General features: G+C 54.8%; 1 protein-coding gene across 1 annotated transcript in view; it reads right to left on the minus strand.

Annotated features, from left to right (window-relative positions):
* Positions 1–26,413, minus strand: part of RPTOR (regulatory associated protein of MTOR complex 1) — a 405,759-nt gene that overhangs the window by 76,465 nt on the left and 302,881 nt on the right. The window contains exons 12-17 of the mRNA XM_037737259.1: positions 25,833–25,916; positions 23,541–23,651; positions 5,192–5,266; positions 1,899–1,964; positions 1,396–1,587; positions 373–513 (exon numbers count right to left, since the gene is read on the minus strand). Coding sequence (XP_037593187.1) covers positions 373–513; positions 1,396–1,587; positions 1,899–1,964; positions 5,192–5,266; positions 23,541–23,651; positions 25,833–25,916 — 669 coding nt within the window. The remainder of the gene's footprint in view (positions 1–372; positions 514–1,395; positions 1,588–1,898; positions 1,965–5,191; positions 5,267–23,540; positions 23,652–25,832; positions 25,917–26,413) is intronic.

Genomic DNA, 26,413 nt, shown 5'->3' on the forward strand with positions numbered 1-26,413 from the left:
TGTGGTCGCAGTGGGGGGTGTGTGTGTGTGTGTGTGTGTGTGTGGTCTGTGGTTGCAGTGGGGGGTGTGTGTGTGTGGGGTCTGTGGTCGCAGTGGTGTGTGTGTGTGTGTGTCGCTCCCAGGCAGGAAGGAGACTTTTACACAAGCTGCCGGGAGGCGCGGCCTGCTAAATGCCTCTAAACGAAGCAAACACACAATGTCTGGTATAGAAACGCACTTTGGAGAGAATTAGACATTCAAAGATCTGTTCTCGCATGAGGCTGTACGGAAAGTGGGTGCTCCGTGCTGTCGTCAGGGTCGCATGGCCGGGTGCCCCGTGTTGCCGGGTCCAGCCTGGGCGCCCTGCCGCTGCCGGGCTGGGGGTTCACGTACCTTCCGGACCATGGGGCTCCCGTCGCTGACCAGCTGGGCCAGCATCATGGCCACGTTGTGGTCAATGGTGGTGGAGTGGTCCGTCCTCTCTGCAGAGTTGCCCACGAACGTGCCGAGGGCAAAGACTGCTGCGCAGCGGACCTGAAAGGCAGGGAGTGGTCACAGGCACGCCCCATGCCGGGCCGTGCTGAGCCGGCCCGTCCGCCAGGGCTGTGTGCAGGTGAGCCCGACCCCACAGGTGCCTGGTGAACAGCAACGCAGGCCCGGGCTCTCCTTGCACAGCTGGAGCAGCAACGGGGAAGGAAGCGGCAGCAGCAGGGCCAGCTGCCCAGCTCCAGGGGCGGACGGTCAGCCTGAAGAGGTGGGAGCTGGGTTTCCCTGGGAATTCAAAGACCAAACCAGGCGCCAGGGAATATACTGATGAATGAGGCAGGAGTTAGAGGAGGGGTTGGGACGGGCCGCAGGGCAGGGAGGATGGAGCGAGGGGAGGGCGTGGGCACCCCTGCAGGCAGAGGGGGCGTGGGAGCCCTGGAGTGCACCAAGCAGGAGGGCTCACCCAGGGGAGCGACACTGCGCTGGCCCTGGGGTCCGGGGACCCTGGCTTAGCCCCTGCCCCCAACACCATGTGGTCCTGGGGAGAAGTCACTGTCCCTGGGCCTGTTCCCTCAGCTCAGTAAGCAACACCCTGTACCCTGCACAGGCCGGTGGGAGGAGTGAAGGCAACGGGGCGTCAAGGCAGTCCCTGCCTCGCAGGCTGCAGCGAGGATGCAGAGCGGCACCCCAGACAGCGAGCGTGTGACCCGCCTCTGAGGTGCCCTCAGGGACCCCCTTTGTGCCGCTGCCCCCTGGAGTACACTCTGGGCCCAGGTGCAAAGTCCCCAGTGGCGCGTCTCGCTCTCACCAAGGTCCCGCCCTCCTGCTCCTATTAGTGAGCAGCCTGTACTTCCTGGCCCTCCACCTCAGCCCCCGGGAGGCCCCGCAGGCGGCAGCCGGGACTGGGCTCCGAGCACCGGCTGGACTCACCTCGGGAATGGGGTCGGAGAGGAGGCTGTAGAGCTTCTCGTGGGCGCTGTCCCTCACACCGCACCACCTCGCCGAGTCAAAGTTCTGCCAGATCCGGCCTAGGCAGATGGCCACCCACTGGCGCAGCAAGGGGTGCGGGTCGTTGAGCTGCTCCAGGCAGATGGCGATGAGGTTTCCCTGAAGGCAGGCTTCCTGCAGAGGCGGGACCACAGACAGGTGGGCCTCTGCCTGCCAATGGCGGGCACTGGTGGGTGCCTGTCCGGGATGACGGCGCCACCCATCCTCGGGAAGCCTTATTTATTCACAGCACCAGGTTTGCTCAACGTTCCCCATTTTAAATCCCACAGATTCAAATTCACCCCATAAACGGCCGGGGAGATGAAGGGCCCAAGCGTCTGCTGGACACCCCGTGTCTCCCACGTGGCGCCACGTTTCACAGTGGGCCCAGCTCCTCCGCAGCGCCATGGGCAGGCTCTGGGGGTGGGGGTGACTGCGGTGCTCACCTGCCCCGTGTTGTAGCTGTTGACAATCACGGCGAGGATGAAGGCCGTCATGGTCCTGTGCTCCGCCTGGAAAACAAAACGGTCTTGGCTGTTTCCCTCGGTGGAAACTCTCATTCCCAAAGCGCAGCAGCGTGGCCCTTTCACCACACTCTTGGCACATCACTGAAGCCACAAGCCAGCTTTACTGCTGGATTTTGAGACTACAAAAAAGAACCACGGTTCACACGGGCCTGAGAGCTCAGGCTGGTCTCCCGAGTGAAGGCCCAGCACGGCCGGACGGGCACAGACCAGGCGTCTCTTTCCTCTGCCACGGGCCAGCCATGGCTGCCGGTATGGAGTGCCCGGACCTCACCTCCTCAGCCAGCCCAGCGCCCTGTGCACACACCGTCTGGCAGTCAGGGCTGCGGCAGCGGAAGGCACAGAGGCAGCCTTCTAACTGCATTTCCCTGTTCCCTCCTTTCCGGTCTTCCATGGACCTAATTTTCATCCTCTCCTTTCCTCTGTGCCTCTGCTGACCTGGAAGCCAGAGTCTATTCTGAGCTCTGTTGGGGGCCTTATGTTCTTCCCGTGCACACCGCACAGTCTAGCACGTCCTGTGTGGCGCCTGCAAGGCTCCAGGCACCCATTCCTCCTCATGCTCAACCCCTCCAATTCGCCATGAGCGTTCTTTATTTTTACAAAGCTTCAGATGTGCCAACACGTTTGCCAGCTTCTTTTCGCCGTGTCCTGCATCTTGCTTCTCCCTCCCGGTCCCGTTTCCTCCTCACTGATGCTCGGTCTTTCTAGCTGTCAGCTGTGGGGTTCGGAAGGAGTAAACTGCTGACCACTGCTTACTGTACCCCCACTGCTGAGTGGTGACTGAGCTGGGAGCAGGCGTCCCAACTGCAGTCACTTTCCTCCTCTGCCGAGAGTCCCCCTGTCCCCCTCGAGGGCCCCCTGTCCCCTGCCAAGGGCCCCCCCATCCCCACTGAGGGCCCCCCTGTCCCTGCTGAGGGCCCCCCGTGCCCTTGGAGGGACCCCTGTCACCTGTCATGGGCTCCCCATCCCTACTTAGGGCCCCCCGTCCGCCACTGAGAGCTCCCCATCCCCACTGTGGGGCCCCACGTCCCCTGCCGAGGGCCCCATCTCCTGCTGAGGGCCTCCCTGTCCCCCACCAAGGGCCCCCACCCCCACCGGGGGCCCCCCGTCCCTGCTGAGAGCCCCCCACCCCTGCCGAGAGCCCCCTGTTCCTGCCAAGAGCCTCTGCTGACAAGTGACCCCTGTCCCTGAAAGCTCCCCATTCCCCTCTAAGAGCCCCCCGTCACCACCGAGAGCTGCTGCTGCTAAGAGGTCCGCTATCTGGGCTGGCGTTGTTTCCTCCTTTGTAAATAACATTTGTTCTGGGGACTTTCAAGGGTTGTGTTCATGTCTCTGATATTTGCTGTTTTCATTACCATGTGTCTATGTATGCATCTGCTTCTGTTTAACCTTCTCAGGATTCATCGTGCTTTTAAAATCAGAACTCTCCTTTCTTCAAATCTGGAAAATTCTCAGCCAGTATCTAATCAGAAACGGCTTCTCTACTTACCATCTTCTCTCGCTCTGAGCCACGCGAGCTGCACGTGAGCGTGCCCGCCCCTCTCGGCGCGCCTTGCATACCCTCTCTCTGAGCTTCGCACACGGCGCTCCAGGTGTCTCCTTCAGGAGCTCCTTCTCGGCTGTCTGCTCTGTGATTTAATTCATCTCCCGAGTTTTCAGTAACAGGGAATGTCTTTTCTATTTTACAGCTTCAATTTGTTTTTTCAGATCTGCTTATGTGTTTAGAGAAAGCAGTCGTTTCTGAGGATGGGTAGGGTGTTTTCTCATAACAGGCACAAAGCCCTGAGGACACGAAGCAATGGCTGATGTCTGACATCATCGTACCGATTTCCTTCCAGTCCGTCATTGAAACATGTTGACATTACTTAGTTATTTACTGGCGATAGGGTCTCACTGTTGGCCAGGCTGGAGTGCAGCTGTACAATCACAGCTCATTACAGCCTGGACTTCCCCGGGCTCAGGCGACCCTCCCACTTCAGCCTCCCGTGTAGCGGAGACCACAGGCATGCGCCACAATGCCTGGCTAAGTTTTTGTATTTTCGGTCGAGATGGGGTTTCACCAAGTTGTCCAGCCTGGTCTCGAACCCCTGAGCTCAGTCTGCCAGCCTTGGCCTCCCAAAGTGCTGGGATTACAGGCGTGAGCGACTGCGCCCAGCCGTCTCTTCCTTCCTTCCTGCCCGGCTGTGTCCTCAAAACCCCCGCAGGCTCGTATGAGGGCGTGAGGTGGGGCCGGTTCCTGTGAGCCCAGCTCATCCCTTTCCCTGTCACCGGCTAGCACTCCCTCACTTCTCCAAGTTGGATGTGTTTTTTCGTTACTCTTAAGCATGGGAAGTGATCTCCAAAGCTGGCATCAAGTATAAACTTTAACTGCCTAGGATGCTGTCTCGATCCAACGCAAAGTGCATGTACTATTCACCTTTCGGAAAGCAGTCCTGTTTGTTTGCTGTGTTTTAAAAAATCATTTCGCTTAGAAAACCAGCTAGGGGTGAAATTACATACAGAAGTTCCTTTCTGCAGCCAAAGCCACCTAGCACCGTGTAACAAGCTCATATGCTTACATATTCTGGCAATATGAAGTCATGTTAAAGAATTATTTAGGATATATCTACTTTGTTTTCATCACTGAGCTGGGAGCCAGAAGTGGGAAACACAACATTACGAGACATTTACAGAATAACTCTATACCCAATTCATGGATGACTCATTTTTAAACAATTTAATACAATAAAATATACTGAAAGTTTAAACTTTCAAAGTCTTCTTCCGCTCTTCCCTTCCTCCTCCCTCCCTTCTTGACGAGGCCCTTCGACAGCCTGCTGAGTCCCAGGGCCTCCCGAGGCTGTGGAACTGCCACATCACAGGTGTGCAAGCACTCACTACTCTAACTCAGTGGACAGCTGGCAAGAGTGGATGCGACCGTTTTGCAAAGAAGTGCCAGTGAAAACAGCCTAAAACAAACCCCCATGACCCGCGTGTCCGGGTGAACTGTAGCCCTTGTTTAGAGACGGAAATGAAACAGCAGCTGCACTCACGGCACTAAGCCAAGGGCCATGACTAAAGTGAAGCAGTCGCTGGCTGCGTGGACGTGGCCCCTGCTGTGGCCCTGGACCTTTCTCATACAGCCCCCGCAGAAAGGCCCCGCCGAGTGCAGCGTGTGGGCAGAGGCGGGTGCCGCGAGACGCAAGCCCGCCGAGAGGGCGCTGCCCAGTCCTTACTGGCATGTAGGGGTCCGCCAGCACCGACAGGAAGTACTTGTGGCCATTGTCCTTCACGAGGTCCGCCTGGCACGACTGGAGAGAAAGAGACAAGGAAAGGCTGTGAGTGCAGAGGCCCACGGGAGCCTCAAGCTTCGCGTGGTGCGTGAACAAACGAGGGCACGGGCTGCTAACGCCTCAATATTTCCCCCTTTCCATTTGGAAAAACAGCCGCAGCCGGCGTCTGCAGACATGCTCTCCTTGGCTAAGAAGGGCAGGGATCCCACAACCACCCACTGGGAGGACAGCGGCTCCTAGACACGAACTTTCACACCGTGTGCTGCCTGCTGGGGAGCACCCTGCAGCCCCTGCCGGCACCCCCACTCCTGTCCACGGGGCCCACTCCCTCCCTCTGCTCTCCACACTGGAACACATCCAGCACTCTATCGGAACCAGCCTCTTGGTGCAGACCCGGACTGCCGAAGCTCTTTTGGGGCTTTGCTTGGACTTACAAAATCCTGAAAACCAACCATGTGTGAGGCAGTAATTCCCACTGACGGGTGTGCACAGGCCCACTCTAACAGGCGCTTCCCACTGGCCCGGCTCTTTCACCCACAGGACCAGCCCCAAGGCGGAGGCTTCTCGGTGCTAAAGCCGCTGTCAGGCAGGCAGGCATCCTTCCCACCCCTCAGGTCAGCCCATGCCTGTCCACACAATCACATCCAGCACCCTATCGGAACCAGCCTCTTGGTGGTGGGAAGCAGCAGGGCAGCAGGGGCAGGACAGGAAGGGGTGGGGTGGGCAGAGGCAGGGCAGGCAGGGGCAGGACAGGAAGGGGTGGGGTGGGCAGAGGCAGGGCAGGCAGGGGCAGGACGGGAAGGGGCAGGTCGGCAGCAGCAGGGGCAGGACGGGAAGGGGCAGGATGGGAAGGGGCAGGGTGGGCAGAGGCAGGGCAGGCAGGGGCAGGTGGGACTGGGTGGGAGCGGCTGCAGAGCCCAGCTGGAGCTGCCACCGGGAAGGACACGGCAGGCGGGCTACGGGTCAGACGGACTGGGCTGGAGCTGCAGGGCAGCAAGGACAGACCGGGACGATCCCAGGGGTGTGAGGATCTGAGTGGAGGACCGCCCACTGAAGAGGTGGGGTGTGTTTTCATCACGGAGGGGTTACAGTGGGGCTCACTGCAGCTGAGGCACCGATGACCAGACACAAGCAGGGCTGCTCCTGGGCGTGCACGGCTGAAACGTGGAACCTGACCCAAGCCAGGCTTCTGGATGAGAAGTCGTCGCTTATTAGGTGGTATTGAAGACCCCTCTCTGGAGTAGGAGGGCAAGGTGGGGGGGACGGGGCCTAGGGAAAGAGGAGGAACGGGCCCCTAGAAGAAGGGGCTTACAAGGGTCCTGGGGGTGTCCTGGAGGAAACCAGCCATCTCTGAGGCTGGCAGTGTCAGCCTGACCACACCAGGCCGCCTGACTTGGGGGCACTTCTGCAGGTGCTGGTTCTTGAAGGGAATTAAATGATCATGCCTTGGATGGACAGAGGTGATGATAATACTTTGGGAGGTTTTGGCCCAAAACCTAAGGAAAAGGGGCGAGATTTGAAACAAAACTAAGTTTCAAGTCCAGGTTCTCCCTCTTACTCGTTGGGGACCCAGGTGAAGTTTTAAAAATCTGTGCTCAGGTGGTGGAATCAGAGATGAAACCAACATGTGAAAGCAGTCTGAACTGGAACTGAAGAGCAACACACAAGCTGTGCTGTTTCTTGGAGAGGGACCCACAGAGCGTGGGTTTCTAGGATCAATATCTAGCAACTGATCAGTGACAGACACGTCGCATCCACAGAGTGAGGTGCGTGTTCACCAGCTCCCATCAATATCTAGCAACTGACCAGTGACAGACATCATATCCACAGAGTGTGGCATGTGTCCGCCAGCTCCCAGCATGCTCCTCTCAAGAGGACGAAGCCCATGAAGAACGGGGGACCGGGATTAGAACGGCTCTCCAGCGCAGCCCTGCACGGCTGGTCCTTTCCCCTGAGGCAGGAGTGGTTTTGCAGAGGCAATCTGCTGGTGATGCAGCCCAGAAACCCCTGGCCCCTGCCGTTTCCCAGGGGGGCTCTTATAATGAGGTGTTTCTGCCTCACATCGATACCCTGATGAGGTGGGTTACGGTCTGGGCTGCAGGAATGGGAGCTGAGCGCCATGGGGACTGGGTGGTCAGGGAGCCAGGCGTCAGCCTCTGGTCGCACGCTGCTCCCCCGAGCGGAGGCGGCCAATTAAACAGGCAGCTTTCAAGCAACCACTGGCTTTAGCTGAGGGTTTTGACAAATAAACTGACAGCTGTCCCAGTAAAGTCTCAGCCCAGGGGGCCGGAGCAGCAGCAAAGCACCCGGTTCTGAGAACGAAGCCACCTTCCTTTCTTTTTAAACCACAGGTTCCGCAAGTCAAATCAAAGCCCGTGCATTCACAGTGAAGCTCCTCAAACATGTGTCATGGGCGCCTAACGGAGCGTCAGTGACTCAGGGCTTACTAATTCTGAATTTGAGGCACGCAAGTCAGGGTGTGAGAACTTAGATGTGTCCTCGGTATCCACGCGGTGCATACTACCAGATCTCCGTTTTGATAAGGTCATTGTGCCAGGTGGGAACCACGGATGAGGATGATGCCTTTTCATACCTTCATTTTCAGCGCTCGCAGGGGTCATTTGCATATCTGTTTATAACACACAGATTTTTACCGAGTCAGACCGCCCCCACACTCCCCGCAGGCGGGAACCTGGGAGCTCCTGCTTCGCTGGCTAAGGGGACTGGGGTGGACTCTCTCGACTGCCCACCTACTCGTCCAAATCACGAGCACACTTAGGCCAAGGCCCTCGTTAAACAGAAGAGGAAACAAGACTTGAAACTATACACGAGCAGGATGGCAGCCAGCAGGTGACACACACCCCGGGCAGCACGGGTGTGCTGGGAAGACCTGGCAGAGACTCAGGGCTTGGGTGAATGACCGGATGCCACCAGTGCGAATCTGCCCCAAGCCGCCCTCTCGACAGGCTCCACCTTGCTGTGCCTGTTTTCTCCCAGATCAAGCTACGGCGGTGGCATATGAAGGCCAGAGCGGAAGGGAGGTGGAGGAGAGGAAAGAGCAGGAACATAACATGTTCTTTTCTGAGTAAGTCCCCTTCCTCAGCACACAACTTTGATTCTTCTGTGTCTCAGGAGTTCAGGAATTTATGTTTTTAAATGGGAAAAGGGAGGCAAGGAAGAGAAGGGCAAACACAAAGCTGGGAGGTGCAGGCATGTATGTCGCTGTTGCAGCTGCAGCTGTGGTTTGCAAACAGATACGCCACGGAGCAGGAGGAGCCCATGGCCAGGGCCCTGCCTTCCGCAAGTGCACCGTGAGGTCGGGGTGGGCTTTCTTCCTCTGAATATTCTGGCAAAAGGTGTCCTGGGGAGAGACCCTCCCTTTCCTCTCCTTAATAAAGACTGTAAGGTTTGTTTCATGGAGAAGCAGGAGCCCAAGAATTAAACCCAGACCAACAGACCACTACGCCTGAAGGAGGCAGGATGACGACCCATTCACACGAACACCCGACCACACACGTCCTGATGAGAACATGGAGACAGTCACAGAGACATGGCCAGGTTTTGCGTCCACTGGGTCAGAGAGTTTATCCCTTGTTATGAGCAGGGTGCTGGAAAGGAAAGCAAGTTTCCAACAAGAAAATGGCTCCGGGGTGAGCCTTCGGTGGACTGTTACCATCACCTAGGATGCCACCGGGAAGTCATCTGAAGACAGAGGGAGGGCGTGCTGAGATGTTTATATCTGCAGAGTTTTCACAATGGTGGGTGGCAATAAAACTGGCGGTGCCTGGGAAAATACCACCACAGTAGGGATTTCTGTTGACTGGCCACAAGAGCTCACGATTCGTCACGACCTCAGCAGGACACCCACTGAGCGGCTGAAGACCTGCTTTCCTCCTCAGGCCTTCACCCCGGGCACAGAGCACTCCCCGCTCACCAAGTGAGGCAAGATATTTACACATCTATGTATATATAAATACAGACACAGTCATTTTCTGCCAGTATTTTAAGTATCGACAAACTCTGTAGTGATTCTCAGGCCAGACGTGCCCGTGTCGACAGGGACCCTGAATGCTGTATCTGGGGCCCACGGCAACATCACCGGCACGCTTTCCATCTTTTCCGCACATGTCCTCAAACTTGTAGGTATCAAGGATTGAACATTAAAATGCTATAGACAGGTACAGACTGAGACGTCCTCTGCCCCTACGTGTTATCCTTCTTCCACTTCCCATCCCCACGGGGGACCCTCTGCTGGCTCGGGGCTGACTTGGGTCTAGCCCAGAAGCTGCCTTCCTGTGGTCCCAGCACTCTGCACCGGCTGCCCGACTTCCCCAGCACAGAACAAGTGCTGTTCTGCCGGGCCTGGAGCACTGTCCCCAAGGCCACACAATCTCGGCAAGCAAGGTCCTCCCCCTGAGGCAGTACAGTGAGATTCTTCAGCCTGGTGTCAGTAACCCAGCAGTGTGACAAACAGCAGCGACTGAGAAACATCTCTGAATAAGGAAATTCACCTTCCCCTTTTCCCTCACCTCCTCAGGGCTTGGGCATACTGAGCTCATGCTTTTGCTGCTGCAGGAATGTGGCCGCAGCCCTCTGCCCGCAGGACCTGCTTCCTCCCCGCCTGGGGCCCTGCCGCACAGGGACAGCCTCTACGTGGGCTTTGCTCCCGCCCCCGCTGCAGGGGCCCTCCACCTTCCAGGCTAGACTTCAGCTCTGTGAGGATAAAAATGTGTGTTATTAGTCTTTACTAGTCCCAGGAGGCAGAGCAGCCTGGTTCCTATTAGCCACTGAGCAGATGTCTGATGAATAAAGAAAAGAACCCATGTTTGTGCTGCGGGGAAACATGACAATTCCTGATCACGTACACCAGTCACACCTGGGGTCCGCTTCCCACGTGAGAGCTGCTCTGTCCGCATGCGTGGTGCAGGCTCCCTGCGCCCAGTGCTGCCAGTGGCAGGGCCGGCCAAGGAGCCGCTGGAACAGCACAGAGCCCCGGGCGTTTCTGGCTGGGTAGGTGTCTAAGCTAGAGCCGTGTGGGCCTGCAGTGAACCAGCCTTGACCTCAGGTTCCTGCATCAAAACCGTGGTGGCTTTTTCATTCAAATTCTAATACTAAGAAGAGGAAATACAGTAGCAAGAGACCGTGGGACAGGAGCCGGCCCCGAGCGGGAGGAAGCCGGGCTGGGGTTCCCCCACCGGCCTCCTCAGGGTGTGGGCCTCGCCCCTGGCTGACCAGGCTCCCCATCCCCTCTCGCTCACACCCAGCAGGCTGAGCTGAGATTCTATCGGGTTCCAAGCAGCCTAACCATCAATCACGAAGTTGCCACACAGAGACAGCCTCTGTGGCAACACAGCCTGCCGTCCACCTCCACCCGCCAGGGCCCCGTGGTGCCCATCCATCTTGCAAAGGGCAAGCCGTCACCCCTGCCAGTACCCGGTCTACTCTACCTGGGTGCGGGCAAAACAGCCCGGCTGGGCGGGCAGCCACCCCTGCTTCCTCTCTCCTTTGTTCATTTCATTCTTGGCGACCTAGAGGCAGCTGATACAACGTCTCCCTCTGGCCAAACACCTCCCACCTTCCCAGGGGGCGCAGGCAGACCTGCATTCTGGCCTGTCACCAACATGCATGTCTGCCTGGCCTGGTCTCTTCCGGGGTGGGTGGTCTCCCAGGACCGACCCAGTGCTGGAACAAGTGGCCCAGTTCATGTGGTCTGGTTTCCGTCGGGGTGGGAAGAAGGGGCCTCTGTCCTCCCGGACCACAGTTCTCCTGGGACAGCACGAGGGGTGTTGGAATCTGCCAGGAGGGGGGCTCCACACACAACTAGGAGGACGGCTGAAATGAGGCCACTCTGCACGGCAGTGCTATTTCCCAAGTGACGAAAGTGTCAGGAGTCCCCTCCACGGCACATCCTTGCTGATTAAAGCTTTTGTGTGAGACGCTGGTCTTCACAAACGTGTTCCCCAGCGATGCGATTTTGTTGAATTTCTGCGTATCACAACCTATAGTTCGGAAATTCAGTGGACCATCAAAGCAATGAACCTATGTCAGATGGGCAGGGGGAAGGTGAGGTGACATTGTGCCGTTCCTGGGACTCACCCAGCTCTGGGCATGGGGCGCACCTGTGTGCTGCTCCAGGGTCTCTAACTGACAAAGCTACCCACAGACAGGGTAAAACCGTTTCCACCTAGTCCACTGACAGCTGGAAGATGGTACAGCAGGCAAGTTAGCTCAATGAGGGCAAACTGAAAGAAGACAACTAGAAAATTCCGGAAACGAAAAACAAAACATAATAAAACAACTCTGAGATGAAGCCTTATAAAATAAGCCGAAATAAGTAAAAAAAAGAAATTTAGAGAACTATATTTAGACCCTAAAAAGATAATCAAAGTGCAGGAAGGAATAAGTTTAACCACAGGCATCAAAAGCGGCTTAGGTAACAACACCCTAGCACATCCAAGTGACTTCCAAAGAGCAGCGACTTCACACGGGAGAAGGCTGATCTCAGCCGGGTCAGCTCCACCTCAGCCAGGGACCCAGGCCGGCGCCACCGGGGATCTGCCATGCCCACAGCACACACCCTTGTTATGACGGGACCCGAAGGGCACGGCCCTCTGTGGTCTTCCTCTCCAAACCCCAATCTAAGCATGAGAAAAACATCGGCCAAATCACAACAGAGGGCTGGTCTACAAAACCCCTGACCAGGACCCCTGACAGCTGTCAAGGTCATCAACAGCAAGGACAGTCTCAGAAACTGTCACGGCCAAGAGGAACCTAAGACAACGCGGGCCTCCATGTCAGGCAGGATCCTGGGGCAGATAAAAAGCAAGAACATCTGATCAAAGTGTCAACTGCAGCCAATGATCATTTCTTAACATCAGTTCACGGACTGGTTGTGAGAAACACGTACTAACAGAAGACGTCAGTAGGGAGAACTGGGTGTAGGGTCCACAAGAACTCTGTTTACTGCCTTTTCAAGTTTTCTGTAAATCTAAAACTGTTCTAAAAAATAAAATTTAACGTAGAAACTATAGGAACAAGAGTTTGGGACACAAGCAAAGTCCCAGTAGAGGAGGGAAAATGTTTGCTCCGGCCCCACCTAGACAGCTCCCCAGCCCCGCAACATACACACAGCAGGGCGCCGCCTTCTGCGGAGGGCCCAGCAGGGTCACGCGTTCTAGCTCCAGCTCTCTTGTCCACTTGACGAGACTGACGTGCTGGGGACACGAGTCACTGCTGGATGACGGAGAGAGCTAACCTCACACGTTTTCAAATGAGTTTCGTGTCTGTGTGTGTGAGGAAGGGGAGCGGGGAGAGGAGCAGATGCAGGAAGGGGAGAGGTTACCAACCATGGCACACAGGAGCTGTGACGAAGTTATTTTGCAGAGAAAATAGAGCAGAATTTGAACACAGGAAGAACCGGCCCTGACGTGGGGGCTGCAGGAAGACGATTCTGTGAATCTCTCATCTGTCTTTTACTCATAGCGCGGGTTTCTTCCGGGGACCCCGGCTGCCTGCTCACATGGGTAAACCACTCTGAATGTCCCAATCTGGACTGACTTCATGAATACCAACCATCATCCGGTGTCTTTCCAGATCCGCTGACAGGATGCCTTGGAATTCCCGGGTGGTTCCATAGACACAGCTTTATTAACGTAACTCAGAAGCTCGGCCGGGACTGAGTATTAATTTTTTCTATGAAAAACCTTCAATAAACCGGAACCTTGCCTAAGGGAGTGCTTAATTAACTCTCCCCTTCCTTAATCTTGCTAATTAACGGACAGACAAAAGTTAACAGCAGGCTTGAGGAACTTATTAAAACAACCACTACCACCATCCTGGCGAAGCGTGACCAGCAGAGGATGGCGGCGGCCGCGTCCCCCGGACCTCCTCGTCGCCAGGCTCTGCTGCTCCTGAGCTCTGGTCCCACCGCTTGACCCTCAGGACACTTTAGAACAATGGTCTGCCGCGTGTGCGTTCTGCCTCCCCAACCCCTGTGCTTTTCTGCACTGTGTGAAAGTTGCAGACAGCATGACGCTTTGCCCAGAAATATTCCTGAGGAAAAGGACATTTGCTTCCATGAGCACAAAGCCATGATCATGCTCAAGACATGTGACAGAGACACAGTCCTCCTGCCTGACGCGCAGTCCAGGGTCAAATTCCTCCCGACTGTTCACAGTCATCCTCTGTGAGCCTCTGGTTTTCCATCCAGGATCCAAGCAGGAACCGCACTCAGCTGGTACACATCATTAGTCTTGAGAATAAATCCCCCATATTTTTGGAGGCGTTTATTGAATTAAAAATCTAGAAGGGGAGCAGGTGTAGTGGCTCACATCTATAATCCCAGCACTTTGGAGGCCGAGGTGGGTGGATCACTTGAGGTCAGGAGATCAAGACCAGCCTGGCCAACATGGGAAACCCCATCTACCAAAAATATAACAATTAGCTGGGCCTGGTGGCAGGCATCTGCAGTCCCAGCTACTCGGGAGGCTGAGGCAGGAGAATCACTTGAGCCCAGGAGGTGGAGGTTGCAGTGGGCCGAGGTTGCAGTAGGCCAAGATTGCACCACTGCACTTTAGCCTGGGCAACAGAGTAGGGCTCCATTTCAGAAAAAATAAAATCCAGACGGGAACAGCACAGTTCTTTGTAGACTGTCCCACAATTAGAATTTTTTAGCAGCTTCGATGAGTTGTAAGTAACATACAAATTTGAAGTACAGAATTTGACTGTCTTGGACATACGTCTACACCTATGAAGCTACTGCCACAATCTAGGTGGGGTCTGGCCCCTGAGATGTTTTCTTCTGCCCCTGTGCCCCTACCCTCACGTGCCCCCAAGCAGCAGCTGATCTCCTTTCTGTGACTACAGATTAGTTCGAATTTTCTAGAGTTTTAAATGAACAGAATACTGATCTGGAGTTTTCTTTTCTTGTGTGTCTGGCCTTTGGTATCAGGTAATGCTGGCCTCATAGAATGATATGGGAAGGTGCTTGTATGTCATCCAAATATGTCTTCCTTAATGTTCTGTAAAATTCACTGTCGAAGTCATCTGGACCTGCAGTTTTCTTTGTAGTAAAAGTTTTCACTAACGTGTAGTGGGCCAGGCACAGTGACTCAGGCCTGTAATCCCAGCACTTTGGGAGGCCAAGGTGGGAACATCACTTGAGCTCCAGACTAGCCTGGCAGCACGGTGAGAGCCAGTCTCTTAAAAAAAAAAAAAAAAAAAAAAAGTGTAGTGTTATTCAGATCAACGATCTCTTCTTGACTAGTGTGTGTCATTCAAGGAATCAAAGTTATCAAATGTTCTCCCACCAAGCTGCTCATGATGTTTGCTTCTCATCCTTTTACTATCTCTAGAAACTTCCATGATGTCACCCTCTATCACTCCCGATGCTGGAATCTGTGTTTCTTTCTTTGTTTCCTTATCCGTCAGGACGGTGTTTCCCGGTTTTTTTCATCTGTTTTTAAAACACGTTTTGTTGAATGGATTTTGATGTTCCACTGTTTTCTCCGTGCTCCAGTCTGATTTTACCTCCTTCGCCGACAGCTTTGGGTTTACTCTCTTAAGGCGGAAGCTGAGCTCTGGATGGAGGCCGTCCTCTTTCCACTGTGTAGTCTATTTGCTGCTACACAGTCCCCTCTCAGCGCCACTTAGAGCTCTTCCCAGGTACCCCCAACCTATTTATATCTTAACTTACATGTTTATATGATCTAAGTATTTATAATTATATGTACATCATGTTATGTATGATATATACATATTTATAGTAATATTTTATAAAAATCTGTTATTCGTGATTTATATCGATTATCTTATTACATATTTATATTTTATTTTGTATTATATATTAATATAATTTACTTAAAATGTTATGAAATAAAATGAAAATAATTTATTTATCTAAAAGTTTATGTTTCTAAGTGCTTAGGGACTTTCCTATTATCTATTCTGGGTTTTGAGTTTGCCCCCACGGTGGTTGCAGAGCACACTGCGTACGATTCCAGTTGGTTACGTTGTTGAGGTTTGTTTGGCCAAGCCTCTGGCCTACCTGGGCACAGGCTCTTTGCGTTCCGCGGCTGCTGCGTGGCGCGTCCCGTTCTGTCAGGGCCCAGCTGCTGCAGAGTGCTGCTCAAGTCTCTGCTGTTCTTACTGATTTCTCTTAAGCTTGTTCTGTCAGTTACAGGAAAGGGGCAATGAAATCTCCAAATGTGACTAGGGATTTACCTGCTTCTCCTAGCAGCGCCATCAGTTCTGTTGGGTGCATTTTGACACTCCGTTGCTAGGTGAACAGACATTTGGGACTGTGGTACTCTCTCGATGGACTTCTGTAGCATCCTGAGATGTGTCTTTACCGCCAGCGACTTTCTCCGCTCCCAAACCTTGTCTGCCTGTTATCAACACAGGCCCCGCAGCCCTCCTCTGCTCAGTGCCTGCATGGCAGAGCCTTTCCTGACCTCTTACCTTCCATCTGCCTGTGTCTTCATGCCAAAAGTACACTTCTCGTAACCATGGTATGGTTTTCTCCTGCTCCTAACAATCCGGCAGCGTTCAGCCTCCACGCTGCCGTAACAGACAGGACTGCGGGTACATCTATCGTCCTGCCCTCTCCTGTTCGCTGCATCTACTCTTGGTTACCTTTGTCCTTCCATATTAGTTGTCTGTATTTATGATTTCTTATCACCTCCGTTGTCAGCTAATTAACTGTAATTCTTTTTTAAATCTGAGTGGCAGCTTTAGGGCTTACGGACTGCTGCAGTCCATCGTCAGAAGGTGATGCGAGACCACTTCAAACAAAGTACGAGAATCTTACAGTCTCATTCCCTCTCCTCCCCACCTTGTTGCTGTTGTTAGCATACATCTTGCTCTGACGAATGTTACAGAGTCTGTGGGTGCCGTGGCTTGTGCCTGTGGTCCTGGCTACTTGGGAGGCTGAGGCAGGAGGGTGGCTTGAGCAAGGGATTCTGAGCGTACAGTGAGTTATGATCAGGCCTGGGAAACAGAATGAGACCTTGTCTCTTTAAAAAAAAAAAAAAAAAAAAAAAAAAAAAAAGAAAAAAAATTAAGAGTGCAAAAGGCTTATTGAAAAAAAATTCATAGTACACTGTTATTTTTATTTAAATAATTATCTTTTAAAGAAGATTTAAATAAGAAAATAATCACATACTTATCTGTCTACTTTCCTGATTTCTGGTGCTTTTAATTCCTCCATGTAGAAGCATACTTTCCTCTGAAGAGCCTAGAGGACTTGGCGTTTCTTGCAGTGGGATCTGCTGGGGATGAGTTTTCATCTTTCCTTTGTCTTCAAAAGTCTTTATTTGCTTCCATTTGGAAACATATTTTCGCTGGGCACAAAATTCTAGGTTGACAGTTTTTCTCTTTCTCTCTCTCCCTTTCCTTCTTTGCTTTAAAGAAGCTGTTCCGCTGCCTGCCTTTCCGCCTGGTAGGAACTCTGGAATAAGAAACCGTGGCATTGCCATCTTTGCTCCTTGGTGTCTTCTTTTCACTGACTGCTTTTGGACTTTTGAATTCATCGCTGTTTTTCAAGCAATTTGATTGCAATATGCCTTGGTGTAGTCTTCTTGCACTTAGGGTTTGCTAAACTTTGTGGATCTGTGGGTTTATAACTTTCATCAAATTAAAAAAAAATTTTAGCTATTGTTTCTTGAAATATTTTTTCTGCCAGTCTTTACAGACTCCCAAATGCTATGCTTTTTTTTTTTTTGAGATGGAGTCTCACTCTGTCACTCAGGCTGGAGTGCAGTGGTGCAATCTCAACTCACTGCAACCTCTCCTTTCTGGGTTCAAGCGATTCTCCTTCCTCAGCCTCCTGAGTAGCTGGGATTACAGGTGCGTGCCACCACGCCTGGCTAATTTTTGTATTTTTTTAGTAGAGATGGGTTTTCACCATGTTGGTCAGGCTGGTCTTGAACTCCCGACCTAGTGATCTGCCTGGCTCAGCCTCCCAAAGTGCTGGGACTACAGGCGTGAGCCACCGTGCCCAGTCCCAAATACTATGTAATGTCACTTGCAGTTATCCCAAAACTGAATATTCCTTCAAATTTTTTTTCTTACCATGCTTCATTTTTGTTAGTTTCTATTGCTATTTTTTCCCTTTCTTTCTCCGAGGCAAGGCCTTGCTCTGCTCCCCAGGCTGCAGTGCAGTGGCACCTGGACCTCCTGGGCTCAAGCAAGTCTCCCGCCATAGCCTTCCAGATGGTGGGACTACAGGCGCGTGCCACCATGCATGGCTGGTCTTTGTATTTTTTCATGTAGAGCCGAGGTCTCACCAAGTTGCTCAGGCTGGTCTTGAAATCCTGGACTCAAATGACCTGTCTGCCTCAGCTCCAAAAGTGCTGTGAAGACAGATGCGTGCCCCGTGCCTAACCGCTTACTGCTTTCCTGCAATGCTGACCTGGCTGTTAACCTCAGCAAGTACATTTCTTCCCACCACATACTGCAGTTTCCATCTCTAGGAATTTAAGTTGGGATCTTTTTATATTTTTCATGTCTTGATTTAACTTTTTGAATATGCGGAATAGATTTCTAATATTTTAATGTCCTTGCCTGCTAATCATAACATCCGCAGCAGTGCTGAGTAGGTTTCAATGGATTGATTCCCTTTTCCCATTATAGGTCATATTTTCCTGATTGTCTTTACCTGCCTGGTAATTCCTGGCTGGTAATGTGAAATCCAGTGTAACCTGGCATGGGGAGTGATTCTGGAAGAGGCCCTCTGGGATGGGGGAATCCTGGAGAGCGGGAGTGATTCTGGAGGAGGCCCTCTGGGATGGGGGAATCCTGGAGAGAGGGAGTGGTTCTGGAGGAGGCCCTCTGGGATGCGGGAATCCTGGAGAGAGGGAGCGGTTCTGGAGGAGGCCCTCTGGGATGGGGGAATCCTGGAGAGCGGGAGTGATTCTGGAGGAGGCCCTCTGGGATCTGGGGGAATCCTGGAGAGAGGGCTTTCTTCGTGCACTCTCCTTAGTGCTCGCTGTCCTGGGCTGTGCCGTCAGTCAGATCAGCGTCCCTACACTGTGCCCCGCTCCATCTCAGGCAAACAGCACACACTTCCTCCCTACAGCACATGGTGTTCTTCCCTCTTTTCTTCTGCCTGAAGTCTACCTTCTGCAAGGCCTAGACAATTCCTGCCCCCGCACGAACCCCTCAGAGCTTCTGGTCCCAGGCTGGCCCTTCCGCTGGGCCCAGCCTCAGTGGGCTTGCATCCTTCTCAAACTCTTAAGTGTGCCCTGAGGGCTGGCTGGCAGCAGCAGGGGGATGCTGAGGACACCGGGGGACTGGCCAGACTCTGCCTGCACCTCTGAACCTCTGAGCAGGCTCTGCAGTCTTCACAGGTGGACCTGTCGGTAAGCCATGAGCACCCTGACCTGCACTATGGCAAAAGCTGGGAGTCACAGGAACCGCTGAGCGCTGCAGGAGGCGCTCATCATGGGGGCACAGAGCTTGGGGGACCGCCAGCAACATGGTGGGGCATGCACACATTGCAAGGAGTGCATACATCATGGGGGGTAGGGGTGGAGCTCCGGGGGACCACCAGCAACACAGTGGGGCACTCATCATGCGGGACAGAACTCGAGGACCGCCAGCAACACAGTCGGGCATGCACACATCGTGGGGGGAGCGCACATCATGGGGGGTGGGGTGGAGCTCTGGAGGACTGCCAACAACAGTGGCCAGGTGTGGGGAGGGGAAGAGAGTGGAGGAACGGCCCCTCAAAAACACAGGGAACTTTCTTTCCAGAAATCTCTGGGAATTTATGGCCAGGGTAATGATGGAAGGAAGGATGAGGCAGATGAGACTCAGTTTCTACTGGAAACACTTCAAAATGCCCCTCAGTGGAATGATTGCTTTTAAATAAGCAGGAGCAAGAAGTTGGTTGAGAAATTAATTCACAGGAAGGCCTGTGGTGCCTGCAGGCAGTTACAAGAACACTGCAGGCAAGGGCATGCCCGGCTGGGCTGTGGGAACAGCTCCCTGAACAGATAACCCCTTTACATCATGCAAATACTAAACCGAAGCCTGGGATCCGCCTGCAGCAGGGTGGAGATGAAGGCGCTGCAGCCTCAGCGCTCACGACCAAGTTCTGCCGTTCGGGGCACCCAAAAGCAGCAGGCCCTGGAGGTCCTTGGGACCGAGAGCCAGTTTTAGACAAGATGCCCTGCACCGCAATGATGACAACCTGTGGACCCGGGGAGAATGTCACGACGAAGGCGTGAGGCGGACCGTCCACTTTCACAAACAGCCACCCCTGAGGATAAAAATAGACATCATCAGTTTCCAGGTCTAAAAGGTACTAAAAGCACGAAGTCTGGGAATCGAAGTTGGCTTAGACACGTTCATCGGCACTGGGGGGGCTGGGGCGGGGCTGGGGGGCAGGCCCGACGGCCTCAATCCCAGACCACTGCACGTGGCGGCGTCACTTCTGGCCCTTCAGCCTGGGCTTTGTGTCACGTGAGGGTCACCGTTTTGTGCATCGGGAGCCTCTACACATGGCCCTTCATCCATGGCCAGGTGCCATTTCTACGTGTGTCCATGCAGATGATGAAGGCACTGGTGTAGGAGAGAAACGACGTTTCAAAGTGACGCCCTTTGTTTACATAACGTGGCTCTTCAGTGAATTTGAACACGAGTAAAACAGGAACGGCCCAAACCTTTCGCTTCCCGCTCCACAAAGCCAAGCTTTCAGTCCAGCAAGAAAAAGCCTGGGTGTAACAGAGACAGGCAGGGGAGACGTGAGATTTACGTGGGTGTCCCTTCCTGGCCCTGTTCCTCTACAACAGACACAGCAGTGTTCCACGTCCTGGTCTGAGCCCTGGAGCTGTGGCTGGAGGCAGACGGCCTGAGGGTCACTGCCATGATGTCACAGAGGCGAGTCATGGCCAAGGGAAGTGAAATGACTTGTCGGAGTAGATGAGGTGATGGGACTCAAACTCAGCTTTCTAACTCTTCAAGTCAGGGCTTTGGCCAGTCTTTCAAAGCGGCCATTGTTTACCTGTAGTTTAACGGGTAGCAGGGAAAATATTTTGCTGAAATATATGGTATTCCGTTCACCATTATGGAGCATTCCCTGGCCACAGCCAGGTGCGGGGCACTGGGCCCAGGAAGTTTCAAGGTTGAAGTGAGGTCAAGGTCAGCCTCAGCTGCACTGAGAGGAAGGGCAGCAGCCCCCAGCACCCAGCTCAGGAAATCAGGAGCAGCCGGGAGATGGAGGCACGGCAGCCGATCCATGCCGGGCAGACAGAGCCATAGTCAGTACCCCAGGCCCAGAAAAGAGTGAGACATCCAGGAACCGGAAGAGGGGCCAGGGGCTGCTTCAGCTTGGAGACAACATACACAGAAAATCCCAGGGAATCTACAAGAACCAGCGCAACTAGCAAGAAGTCAACAATGCTGTTGGGTAAGACTGACACACACTCCCAAGGTGACAGCCCTCGCCACGTGCTTCAGCAGCAGTCTCCCCTGTTTTTGTTGAGACACCAAAGCCATACCTGAGCACTTGGGATGTGGGGAGGCCACGGTCAGGGCGAGCATAGAGAGAGCAGAGGGGCCACGGTCAGGGCGGGGACAGAGGGAGCAGAGCGGCCACGGTCAAGGCGGGCGCAGAGAGAGCAGAGGGGCCACGGTCAGGGCGAGCACAGAGGGAGCAGAGGGGCCACAGTCAAGGCGGGCACAGAGGGAGCAGAGGGGCCACAGTCAAGGCGGGCACAGAGGGAGCAGAGGGGCCACAGTCAAGGCGGGCACAGAGGGAGCAGAGGGGCCACAGTCAAGGCGGGCACAGAGGGAGCAGAGGGGCCACAGTCAAGGCGGGCACAGAGGGAGCAGAGGGGCCACAGTCAGGGTGGGCGCGGCAGAGGGAGTAGAGGGGCCACGGTCAGGGCGCGGACAGAGGGAGTAGAGGAGCTGTGCAGGGCCCAGGAGTCTATGGGGAGCTCATCTGGGGACCTGATGGCCTCGGCTGGACTTGAGTCCGCAGGGCTGAGTGGTTTGGGGTGGGGGACACGGCAGGGACTTTGCGGGCAGTGTGCAGTGTGAACGCGCAGTGCGGGGTACAGGCCTCTGGCTGGGAATGCCTATCAGTGCCTGGAGAGCAGGGGCAGTGAATTTGGCTGAACACAGCCGAGTGTGGTGGCTTCAGCAAACACAGCCAGGTCCTGGTGGCCGGCACAGCGTGGACACAGAGGTAAGGAGGAGGCTAGGTCTCAGTGCCAGTGACCGGACGGAGCAGCTCACCGAATCTGGCCCATGGAGCGCCGGGAGGCAGCAGGAGCCCCATCCGCTCTCCGTCACGCGCTCACAGAAGATGGAAGGGTGGCCTTTCCCAGCTCCACAGCCGTGGCCTCCAAGGTGTTCTTGGCACTCCCTGCTCTGTGACTTTGCTAAACCCTCCCTTTCCCTCTGTGGACAAGGAGCTCCAGACCCAGCCACAGGGGACTGAGCACGGTGCCGGCCTGTCGCACGGTAGCTATGCGGCCCCTGCTCCCTCATACAGGTGCTGCTTCACTGGCAAATAAGCTGCAAATTGATGCTGCCTTCGCAGGGCTGATGTGGGAATTAAGAGACTGCATGTGAGTGCCGCTGGACAGGGCGCCACACACACATGCGCTCACGAGCACACGCATACATGGCCACCCCGCACACACGTGCACGCCGCGGCTGGCTGATGTCCAGCGGGGAACGTGGACCTGCTCCACAGGCCTTCTAATGAGCTGCTGGGGTTGGTCTGCTTCAAAACCAGGCAGGGAGCAAAGCCAGCCTTGCCCGATGCCAGCCCCTCCGTCACGCTCTCCTCACCCATGGCGCCCTAGAGCGAGCCTGACATGGCTTCCTCCTGGGCTCCCTGGCCACCTGGCTCCAACCCCACCTCTGTATCACACACGGGTGCCCTCTGCACACCAACAGCTAAAGGCAAAGGGATCTCTGGATGTCTCTGTCCCCAACATCCCTGCAGAGGGCAATGTATCCCCAACTCCATTCCCAGCACACACCCTTTGTTCCAGAATCGTCATGTTCCGTAAACAAGCCCTTCCCAGCACCCTCGCACCACTCTGCACAGCTCACCCCTCCACTGTGGCACACGAGGAGCTTTCAAGAGCTCTCTGCAGCCCCGAGCCTTCCACAGCTTCCTTCGAGGGTCACACCTGCTATCACCACTGGGTGGACGAGGTCCCCCAGTCTTGGGCTGGACCAGCCTGGGAGGCCACGTAGCGCTTACCAGTCCTCTCTGGAAGGCTCCATGAGCTGTGGCTGGTCACACAGGCTCGAACCCTAGAGTGGCCTCTCCCCACCCCAGCGCGGTGCCGCCCTCTCTGAGGCCCTCCTGGCCCTGCTGTGACCTCCTCAGGCCACCCTCCTGGAGGAAAGTGCCCCCACCCTGTGCTTCCTTACAATCCACTTGACACCGAGGCCAGGCAATGCTTCATTCTTTGGTGTCTTCATTCCAAAATCTTTAATAACCCCCACACCTGTGAAATAAAGTTCAACCAGGTGTGCCTGGAACCGCACACTCTCTGCGTGGACGGAGCATCCCTGAGTGTCCCCGCACACAGGCCACAGAGTGGCCAACCATCCTCTAAGCATCTTCCCAGCCCACTCTGCCACGTCCATGTCTGTGCCCCCACCTGACATCCAGCCCTCCAGGCCCTTCCCAGGGCTTCCCGTTCAGTACAGGCCAGCCCTACCCACAGAGCGTCTCAGCCCCACTCCTCCTGCAGAAGGTGACCCTGTCTCCCAGTAGGCCTGGTGCCACCTGCAACCCCAGCCCACACCCTGGATGACTGAGGGGTGAACAGGTGGCTGCAGGGCTGCAGGTGTGAGGGTCAGAGGTGATGCTCATCAGAGAGGGCAGAGCCAGGCAGCCCCATGTAAGGGGTCCGCCTGGCCCAGACCACCTATTCAGAGTTGAGGAGAGGGAGCACAATGGCGGGCACAGGGGGGGCCAATGCGGGCTCCGGGTGAGGCAGGCCGAATTTACTGCTATGCAGGGTTGCTTCCCGCCAGGGTCAGGAGCCTCACAGGTGGTCAGTGACAGGCGGAGGAGCTGAGTGCGGGGCACCAGGGAAGGCCAGGGGCAGGACAGGCAGGTGACAGCCACGCACGACCCAGAGGTGGCTGCCGAGGCAGAGCGCGTTCCACTTTAACCCCAAGGAGAGGAGGGGAATGGAGGTGCCTGGAGAGGGGGCGAGGCTGGAGAAAGGGCGGGCTGGAAGTGCAGGGCTCGGCATCCCTGGGGAAGGGCCGGCTGGTTCACATCACCCTGGGGAGGAGGATGGGGATGACTCACGCTGTCCACTGCGAGGATCTTGGCCCAGATGAACACGAGGAGTGGCCGCAGCTCTCGGGCCGAGCTCTGGAGCAGCTTCAGCACGTAGGGGAAGATGCCGACAGACAAGGCCTGGGGAGAGGGAGGGTGTCAGTGCGCCAAGGCTCTGCCTGTGCCCGTGGGGAGAGAACCGCAGCAGCGGGGGCCATGCAGGGCCCGCTGTGGCGTCATCTTCAGCACATACGAGAAACGAGACAGGAATGAACGCGTCTCACTGAGAGTAAAGCGGGGCTTCCTTCAGCTTTATCTGTCTCTCATTTATTCCTAGAAGTTGCCACATGTCGCCAGCCTTGACTGGTGTCAAGAGAACGGAATTAATTGGGTGGCAGCTTTTCTTTGTTGAGGCTCAGGCTGCTGGCGGCGGGGGCCCGTGCCTCTCTTCGATGGCCTTGTCTGCTTCAGCAACAGAGCCTTGGCCACCTTTGCTGTTCCACTCACGTACGGGCCATGGCCACCGCTCCGTGATGGCGCGGCCAGCTGGCTCACACTGACATTTGCGCTTGAGATACATCTTGGGAGAGAGACGCCTGCTCTGGCAAAGGCAGGGAGGAGCATGGCTCTCCCCGGGGCTCACTGGCACCCGGATCTGCCCACGTGTCATTCTCAGGGGACTCTGTCCTCAGAGGCAGGGGAGGGAGAGAGCGGAGGGCACTGCAGTGTGAGTGACGCCCGGCAAAGTGGGCTGCACTCAGCCAGGGGTTTCTGCTGTGTCCTTATCTCAAAGCTGCTGGAATTTCAAAGCTATCCCAATGGTAACCACTTCCAATAAATGAGGGCCCCTGTAACCAAGACAGGAGATGGTGGTGGGACCCAGGCCTGGGCCCCTTCCCTTTGAAAGGCCACATTTAACAAGGAATGAGGCGTTTCCCTGGTTCAGGAAGCCAGGCCCCCACCTGAGAGCCAAAACCTGTACCTGTAAAAATACCTCATTTATCCAGCCTCAGCTCATGCACCAGCAACACTTCCAACGAGCAGAAGCTTAATTCTTTAAAGGCAGAAATTGGTTTTAAAAAATTAACCTTAAAAATGAAACTCTTCCTAAAATGCTATGAATACACGCTTCCTGTCTTCTTAAAGGGTGTAAGTAACAGCACGCAGGCCTTTCCAGGATGACTCAGCGACACCACCACACACACCGAGTGACCGAGTCACGTCAGCCCTCCACCGATGACTCAGGCCTCCACTCTGTCACAAGCTATTTGTGGCCTCAGGGACCTGGGGTGAAAACGGCCCAGTGATGAGTGCCGAATTGTTCTTCCTGGTGTTGGACGATTTCCTCCCTCCTTCAATGCTGGACTGTCAATCACGATTTCCTCCCGCCTTCAATGCTGGACTGTCAATCACCACCCTTTGCCAACGTTATATGACGACAAAACTTAAACACACCAAACCCCAGGTACTCCCCACCCACCTTCCGTGACAGCGGTTCTGCACCCCCCGCCCCACGGCGCCTCTCACAAGCGTGGAAATTAGGGTTTATATGTCACGTGTTTCATTGAACGTTTAGTGTCTCTCTCTAAAAAAATTAGCTGTCTTTCATAAAAACACGATCCAATACCATTACCACACCCAAGAAAAACAAACTGATCGTTGAACACCATAAACCCAGCTCCTGTAAAATTTCTTTGGAACTTCAGCGGAGCCCAGTGAGGTCTGCGGGCCGCGGGACTCTCCAGCTTCCTGGAATCTGCGGTTCCCTCAGCCTCCTTTCACTTTCCTCGTGAGTTATTTGTTAAAATGCTCGTCACTGCTTCATCCTGACTCTGCCTGGCTTTTGTTTTTGTGGCCACCACGACTCTGCTATGGAATGAGGACCAGAAGAGCATTTCCAAACCGTGCCTGCCAGGAGGCTGGGCAGACAGGGCTGAGAATCCAGACTCCTCCCGAGGGAAGCAGCAGCACCACGAGGTGGGCGCAGTGTCAGGCTCAGGGGCGCCCTGCTCCTCGGCAGCGCTGGGCGGCTGCTCAGGGACAGGGGACCCGCCCACAACACGCTCTCCTGTGTCTAACATCAGACACGAAGGGGCCGAAAACCCCAGAACCGCAAATGCCAGGCAGCACTGCAGGCCGCACAGGCACAGAGTGGGCTCCTGAGGGCCTTGGGATCGACAGGACGCCACCACGGTGGAAACTTGCCCCGGGTCTCATGGCTGGGGGTGGCTCTGGACCCTGAAACACGTGCACAGACTGAAACACGGAGCGTCATTTCTGCCCACCTCCCTCAGTCCCCAGGTTGATGTGGAAGGCACGCACCAGGCTCACCGCCCAGGGACCCAGGTCCAGAAATCTTCCCAGCAAGTCCAGTGCTCTCAGCCGGTGCACTTGGCTTAACAGCACCTGGAAGAACAAGAAGAAAACACTGTCAGTGCGAAAGCAAACTCATGTGCAGCCCCTGAAAAGCCCCCACTGCGAGCTGCCAGCTTCGGGGCGGTCTGATCAGTTTCCATCCATCTGCTGGTTCAGCCACTCAGTTACCTACAGCTGCAGCTCACGCTTCTAGGTAGGTTAAGAAAACATTCTTTATGCCTTGATTACACAGGCAAAATATGCTCAATGTAGAAAGTATGAGAACAGACACGTCTGCTTGCATTTAAAAAGCTAACTCACTGGTGACATTTCAGCACGGGAGCCCACACATTGGTCTCTCTGTACACACTTCTCTTAAAGGTTCCAAACTAGATAATATATGATTACATTGCTCCTCTCTTTTTGTTTTTTTGAGATGAAGCCTTGCTCTGTTGCCCAGGCCGGAGTGCAGTGGCGCAATCCTGGCTCAGTGCAACCTCAGCCTCCTGGGTTCAAGTGATCTCCTGCCTTAGCCTCCTGAGTAGCTG

This window comes from Cebus imitator, unplaced genomic scaffold, assembly GCF_001604975.1.
Source record: "Cebus imitator isolate Cc_AM_T3 unplaced genomic scaffold, Cebus_imitator-1.0 Scaffold36, whole genome shotgun sequence".
NCBI lineage: Eukaryota > Metazoa > Chordata > Mammalia > Primates > Cebidae > Cebus > Cebus imitator.